The following is a 7,899-nucleotide window of genomic DNA, read 5'->3' as shown; positions in this document are numbered from 1 at the left end:
CCGGCCCGGCGGGTTGCTCTGTGCACATCTGGAAATAAAGCCGGGGTGCAACCCCTTCCGGAAAACACCCGCGAAAGGGTTAGTGCTTGCAATTTCTTCGTGCGGTGGGAAAATGTCCCCTCCTCCTGTTTCTTGAAAGAACAGGAATCTCAGCCCGGTCAGATGGGCCGGGATAAGGTTCTCCTCGTTCCCCGATCCGCTGTTACCTATATTACGAATTTATTTTGGTTTTTAAAGTGGAGTTCAAATTTCTAGGCCCAGTGGACTGAATTCTGCCATTTCCCTTGTGTTAACTGCTTTTTTTTCATTCCCACAATAATACTTCCACTGGGACAACTCAGGCGAATACCCTTCATGGATAAATACGTATATATTTATACATAAATATAATAGCGCGGTGGTCTTTGGTGACTGATTAACTGCTGTTTTGGTGTTATTCTCTGATGCTAATGATGATCTATACACTGCTTAAGTTTCCTATAATGTTAAGCTGCTGTTGTTTACAAATATGTGAGTTGTTGGTTATTTCTGATTTTATTCAAGTTTTTTACAGGCAGAATTACTCAGCTAGTCCAGAGTAAATATTTGCACATGCTTAGATGGAAGAGATTTTGTACACACAGCAGTGTTATTGAACAGCTTTATCCTCTCTGTCGGGTAGGAACCAAAACTCAGGATCTAGCATGTATATATTTAGCACAGTAGCTGTTCATGAAAAACAAAGTGTTAACAGTGGCTTTTTTCCACCCAAATAAAAAGCTATGAACATTAAGGGCAATTTCTCTCTGGAATTCATCTCTGGACATCCATTCTCAGCTGTCTGCTTATGGTCAGTATTAGCTGCCTAGAGAGATTCACTATTTGGACTGAAATTCCCTTTTCCTCATCGGGTTGGAAATACCATTTGTAAGCATTTAGGAAGGAAATAAAGGAAACAAACCATTGAGATTACTCTCAATTCTCCATGCAGTGGAAATCCAATGGTCTTCTAGCTAATAGGGGAGGAAGAAGCAGAAACGCAAAAATGACAGTGTCCCTTTTACATACAAAACCAGAAGCGAATTAGTCACATCATGGAGGAATACAACGACGCAGTTCAGAGGGCTGCAAGACTTTCAGTGGCAAGGGAAAGTTTCCTGGCAGGAAAGAAAAATCCGGTGAATGTAGCGACACAGGAAGACCTGATGATTTACACCCTGTGGTTATTGTGTCACCCACACTCTCTGAAGGGCATTCACCGCTTTCTCCAGGTAAGACCAGCATTTTTTAAAGAGTGAAGTATAATTATGAAACATCCAAGTCTTGGATGAGAAAGTAAACCGATTCAATGTAAAAGAAATCCAGAGGTCTGTAGGTAATGAGCTAGACTGTATAGGTACGACTTTCAATTCTTTTAGGAGATTGATTTTACTAGAAAGAAAATACTACAATGATAAAGTTGAATTTAGGTGAGTGGAATAATGAGCTCCCTGGGTGCAGTGTAGATAATGTTGGGCTGCTTGGATTTGAGGAGGTCCAGGATGAGGAGGAGAAAGCTTGGAGAGGCTTTTTTTCTGTATTATTACTGTGATGATGTTTTGATAGAGCAGGATGCTATCGGGGGACTGAGACATCGCAATGAATAGTCTGTAGACTTGAGGGGTATTTGTTTAAGTGTCACCTTTCAAGAACAAATTTGAATACTTCCTTATTTTATCTAGTTTCTTTAATGATTTTATTATATGAGTGCTGTAAGTCATTGGCAGTGAATAAATTTCTGGAATTGTACACAATGGATAACTATGGTTTGTTTTTTCTCTTTTGTGTTTTACTTTATTACTAAATTTGCAACTGAATAGTTTGTATGCTTTCTATGTGACTGAGAATAACAACAGATATGTTCTTAACTCCAGGTTCTCCAGCATTTAACTATTTCTCACAGAATGAATGTGGCTGATGAGAAATGTCCTGATGTGCTCCAAGACAACTGGGACAAATTAAGAACTGCTTTTGACAAGAATTCAGATATTTTTAATATTGTGTCTCCCTGTTCAAGAGTATTAAGAAGAAATGGTGAGAAATGATCAGCTTTCCTTTAAAACCTGAAGTCCTACAGATAATGCATTTGTTAACGTGTGTACTTTGAGAAAGGTCAACAGCGCAAACTTGGGAAATACCAAATGCCATCCTTGGTTTGTATGCTTGAGAAATTTGGAGTGTGGCTTTTAAAGTCAGCAAGAATACTGGAAATCTGGTGTCCAAATGCCGGAGTGTGGAGCCCTGCCTCTGCAGCGGTTGCTCCTCTGGCCTTACTCTGCCCTGGGCTGCAGAAACAGGCGGTTCAGAAGGATACTTGTGGGATCAACTCGGTGGAGAATCCGGGATGTTGTCCCAGTTATGCCAAACCCTGAAACTTATCCTTCCAACTTTCTGCAAGAATATTATTTAAAATATTTCTGTGGGCGGCCCGTTTCTGGAGGAACGAAGAGAAGAGAGCTGTTGCTTTAAGACTTATACTGAAGTATCTCTAGAAAAAACTCCTTGTGGTGATCTTCAGGCTCTCTTTCCTTTAAAGAAAGGGAGGGAGTGATGTTGCTTATGTAGAGTTACCTGCATGCATGGCAGGGTGTACGCCTCCTCCTTGGGGTGAAGTGGGCTGGCCAGGGTAGCGGAGCGAAAAGAGGCTGTGACTTGTCCTCCCCACCTCCTTTCTCCACTGAAGACCTCTACCACAGGGGTCTGTGGGTCTGCACGGGGCGGGGGGGGGGAAGGAAGCGGGGCAGAGCCCTGGCCTGGGGTGGCACTGCCCAACCCGTGACAACTGAATGAGAACAGTGCTAAGGGAAGTGCGGATTTACCTGGGACAGATAAGGGGCCTTTAGCCCTTCGTTAGCGATCTAACTAAGCTCTGACTGGTTCAACTGGCTGTACTGGTACAGCCTTCTTCCACTGCTTAGGCCCAAGGGGGTCCCAGGTGTGGCACGGTAGGGAGGTACGGCAGCACTGCCCCAGGAGTGCAGCGCTACCGGTGTTAAGGTGCAAGGAGAGGAGAGTTAATCTCGTCTCTCCAAACGAAGCCCCTCGAACAGGCCAACGTTCCTCTCGTGTGAGCGGGATGGGAGGGGGAGGCACGGTCTGTGGTCTCGGATACAGGCGGCTAATAACGTACGGAGCAGCGCACAAGACCTGCAGTGTTACAGAGTTCGCCTGAGCCATTCGTTTTGCCATGAAATAGACCCTTACTGGTATTAAAACGCAACTCAGAAGGGCTGTAGCTCATTTTGATCTTCAGTATCTAGTTACCTAATATCTGAGGAACTATAGCTATCATACCACCATCATAAGCTTAATTCATCTGCTATATAAATCTGAGCTTCATAGATGAAACAACAGAATGATTAAACAAGACACTAAAAACAAAGCTGAAATAAAGCATGGGAAATGCAGATGGCCTTTTATTGCTGAAATAATGAGATAATAAATTAGATTACGTGTAGCTCCACTAAACCCCAAGAGTTTGGCTGAACTTTAGCAAACTGCAAATTATCTGTTAGCATCTTTGCATGTATCAGCAGTACCCATCAGCACTGGGTAAAGGAGAGTAAGTTGACACTTATTTGGATTTTCAAAAATCTTTGGAAAAGAAGTAGCAGATATAGTGTTACTGTTTGTTAAGGTTTGGCCTGAGAAATGAAAAAAAAAAAAAAAAGCAATTGGAATAATGGCCATATTTCTGTACAGAAACATGATGGCACAGGGAAAGCTAAGATTCTGTATAAAAAGCAGTGTTAGACATACTTGTCAAAGAGCTGAAAAAAGAGAAGAAACGATGACAAAACTTAGAGGAGCACAGTCATTTTGGCTGTTCGAGGATGAAGGAATACCAATATCCTCCAAAGCCTTGAGCAAGCCTGAGATGAAGTAAAGGAGGAGGAGAAAACATTTTAGTTCTTCTAAAAATGGGTGCAATGTTGCCAACAGACTCTTCAACACTGACACCAGGCCAAACTCAGCCATCCCCAGGACACCCTTGTTTCAGGAGTTTGCGATAGCAGCATCATGCCAGAATCGAATACCGGAGGAGTGATAACCCTGAAATAGTAACATACTTGATGTTCTTGTGACATGTGAAGATTTGGGAGGTGTGTGTGTGAGAAGAATGTTGTACGCCCCTGAGCCGCGACTCTGTTCAGGCAGTAGGATTTGTTGGTTGGGTGTCCTTTCCATGCTGGAAGATAGGCACTCCTCCAAGGACCGGGGAGATGCCCCGGACCTGCAACAGCTGTTAGTCTTTTGGGATCTGGTAGAAGACCCTTTCTTAAAAGAAAAATGAAAATAATAAAAATCCCTACATAAATAATAAAAATCCAAGGTTTCCCCTTTCCCCCGTCACATTCCGTTCTCTGACATACTTCTGCTTCAGGGTTAAAAAAAGGGGAATTACATCATTGCATGGATGCAAAGCAAAGGGCACCGACAGCATTGCTTACAGTCATCTTACAGTCATGTTGCTTAAAGTGTTGATGTTCTCCAGCTGGTCTGATGATGGCTTTTTGCAGACTCCTGCCACAAGGACGCTGGATTCACTTTGCCCCAGCACAGCACTGAAACCGAGGAGCTGAAATCTCAGCTTCAGCTTCTGCTTTCTCATTTTGGTATTGACTACAGCCTTAAGAATCTCAAGAACTCAGCTGATGAGATGGAGCTCTTTTACCTGGTAACTGAAATGTACTTCTCCACACAAAAAAAAAAAGAAAAAAAAAGAAAAAAAAAGTCTTTAAAAGTATGGAAGGAAGTTCCATTTATTACAAGCCAGTGTTTTGCGTCACGGAAAAATAAGGTTGTGAGCATTTTTGCTCTTGACTGGAAGCAGCAGAAGGGCCTGGCTCGCTCTCACTGGGCTATGTAGTAACTGCTGACGTTTGTATTGTCGGCCTCATGGCTCTGAGTGCATACCTGTGCTGTCCCAGCTCTCACCTGTGCTTTTTCTGCATTTTTCTCGAGTTCTCCTGCCCCTGCTTGGAGCCTCCCCAAGCTGTGGTACTTCTACTAGAGGTCGGCTGCGACATCCCGTCGCTGGGACCTTGCCGAGCCTCCGCAGCTCAGGGGTTACCCCCAGGAAAACACTGCTTTTCATCTTTTCTGTCATCCCAAAGGCAAAACCCTCCGAAAATCTCCACTGCCTGTCCAGGCTCCAAACGAGATGTGTAGCCGTTAAATGTAAATAACGTGCGCCTGGTATGAGAACAGGTGGTACAGCGGAAGAGGACAAAGGTTTGGGTGCATGAACTGGTCTGTAAGTCTCATCAAATTAACACTTGACTAGTCCAGCTGAACTCCTTAAACTAGCCGAGATAAGCACAGGCAAATGTGTTTACACAACTAGGCAATGATGTAAATTACCTCTATTGTAGGCTTATTAATTTTTGAACAGGATTTTCAAAGTACATCTTCTAGGCTCACGCGATTCCTACTGAAGCCAGTGATCACAAATTTGCCGTCGGCTTTGACTGAAAGGCAGTGTTTTTGAAATTCCTGGTCGTCTTTTTGGAGGCTCCGGAGTTAACAGCAGGGAGTTTCATTGTGTCTGCTGGAAAGGAAAGAAAACACAGGACCAGAAAGTCTCCTTTGTTGCTTTATCTCTCCATTTATTTATTTATTTACTTATTTACTTATTTATTTATTTATTTTTGGCTGATAATATGCAGTATTACCTTATTATAGGATTTAATATCCGGCTTGTGAAATTTATAACAGTACCATCTCCTTTTATGCTTTAGGTTGTTCAAAAATTTAAAAGCGTCTTCTGCAAACAGCAGGTGATGAGAACGTTTCCAGTTTATGATGCAGAGGTTTCTCGGTCAGAGAACCAGGGCATGTTAGATCCAGCCAAGGCTTTGAAAAAGAGAGCCAACTGGATCCCTTTTTTAAAGGTAATTATGAGGAACTTTCCTTTTTCAGTTGTGTTAGTCCCAACCAGTCTTCAGGACGCACCAAGATACATTTTAGCAATTAAAACCTAAAATGTTTCTTTCGACAAATAGAGCGATAATTTTTTTAATAATTCAGGCCTTATGAAACTGCTGTATTTCTGTATAGTCAAGAGCCCCTTTACATGTCTGTTGAAAATAAAAAGTGAATGTATTGCACTTTCTTTACTAAATATTGCCTCCTATACCAAAAACATGTAGTGATATTTATAAGTTTTGTGGTTACTTTTATGTCAACCAGATTAAGCCTAAAGTAGATCCCTGGCAGCAAAAGTTTTGATAAAACTGAAGCAATGGAAAAAAGTGGATAAGCTGATGGACCTTCATTCAAAATTTGTAGAGGTAATTTAACTTCTTATTTAAAGATTTTAATTTATTTATTGGACACTTCTAGGGAAATCGAAATGTCTAGAGAAAGGTTGCCTCAGGTTTATGTATATGTGTATATGCCTGAATTCATTAAAGACCCATTACTAAAGTGCTCTGGAGATTTCCCCCCTGCCTTTCTCAGTTCAGTGGTTTCAAAAGGCAGCTTGAACACTTGCATAAATATTCAAAAGCTCTGAAGTTCACCTAAGTCAGGTCAGATTCAGCCCTGGAATTTGTGTCAAAGGGATTGCTCAGAACACCTTTTTTTTTAACGTGACCAAGGTTCAGATCTGTGCTCAAAAGGCAAGGAGAGATACTCCAATTTTAAGGTACAAGTCTAAAACTTGGTAGGGCACAATGTGCCCCAGGGGGACGTTACTGAGTGTCTCTATTTTGGTGTTAGCCTTACAGGTTCTCTGTAAGGTTCTGGTGATATATTGCCATTTTTGGCCCTTTTGAGCATGTCCTGCAGGACAGCTCTGTCGAGGCTGCCTGCCATCCAGCCTCCTTGGAAAAACGGCAATGTGCGTTGACAGATCAGGCCTGCTTTGCATCCACAAGGAGCCTTGAGGCACCCGAACACCTTGCATCATTGTCTTGCAAATGGTGACCACCTGCAGTAGTACTCATTTGTCCTAATTGCGTCTTATTCACTGAATGTCCCCGCAGGGATGGCTTGCACATGCCCAGGGAAGCTCTACTCATTCACGCCTGTTGCAGCTGCAGGAATGAACTGCAGGTGTGATAGGCTGGTCAGGTGTGCTGGGGCCCTACCACCATTTTGAGCAGGTCTGGTATCCTCATCTGTAAAATGGGTATAACAGGGGTTCTCTTCCTCTCAAGAGTGAGGAAAACTAACAGCTGCTGTAGGACTGGACCTGTATAAATATCTCAGCCAGCAAAACTGATCTGGCAATCGGAGGGTGAGATCACTGCCTTTCATCCCTCTGGTGAGCCTGAAGCACTATGGACAGTAAGGACACCTTGTAGTTCAGCTCCCAGTTTTACACAGGAACCAGGAAATAAATCCCTTCTCCGAAGCTGTGGAGGAGTCGTGCCCCTGTGTGCCCTCTTCCAGCAATAACCACATTCCTGCCAAATGGAAAGTCCTTGGTGAGCTGTCTCTTTCTTCCTTTAGTATCCGGGTGGTGCTGGTACACCAGAGCAGCCTAAGCTGTGTCTCCGGCTCGTGTGAGGCTATTTCAGCCTTGAAATGTCACCAGGTTCCTTGGTCTTCTCTCCACAAGGAACCACTGCTGCAGTCCATCCAAATACCTCTGTCCTCAGGCTTGAAGATCCCCTACTGTCCAGAAAGGGAGTAGTGGGCTTGTCACAGAGCCCCAGATGATGTGGTGTATGTCTTCACATTGTGGGCAAGCCTTGATTTGGGACCCTGGCGGGGGTTTGCTGCCTTCCTTGGGGGTGCTAGCCGGAGAGAAGGAGGCTTCCCATCTGCATGGGGACTGTGGGTGGCACGGGGTATAACAGGGCAGAGGGTGTCAAAAAAGCGACCAAAGCAACATGAAAACACTCAGCAACACGAAGCAGACAGCGCCAGTTC

General features: G+C 43.5%; 1 protein-coding gene across 1 annotated transcript in view; it reads left to right on the top strand.

Moving 5' to 3' along the window:
- Window positions 1-1,073: 1,073 nt before the first annotated feature.
- The window catches only part of LOC104623253 (transmembrane protein FLJ37396), a 34,295-nt gene continuing 27,469 nt past the window's right edge, over window positions 1,074-7,899 (top strand). The window contains 4 exon segments of the mRNA XM_010290292.1: window positions 1,074-1,250; window positions 1,893-2,052; window positions 4,539-4,696; window positions 5,760-5,912. Of these exon segments, the coding sequence (XP_010288594.1) occupies window positions 1,074-1,250; window positions 1,893-2,052; window positions 4,539-4,696; window positions 5,760-5,912 (648 nt within the window).

The sequence above is a fragment of the Phaethon lepturus genome, unplaced genomic scaffold, assembly GCF_000687285.1.
Source record: "Phaethon lepturus isolate BGI_N335 unplaced genomic scaffold, ASM68728v1 scaffold2667, whole genome shotgun sequence".
In the NCBI taxonomy this organism is placed as follows: Eukaryota; Metazoa; Chordata; class Aves; order Phaethontiformes; family Phaethontidae; genus Phaethon; species Phaethon lepturus.
Note: the sequence above shows the minus strand (reverse complement) of the source record. Positions and strands in the feature narration are given on the sequence as shown.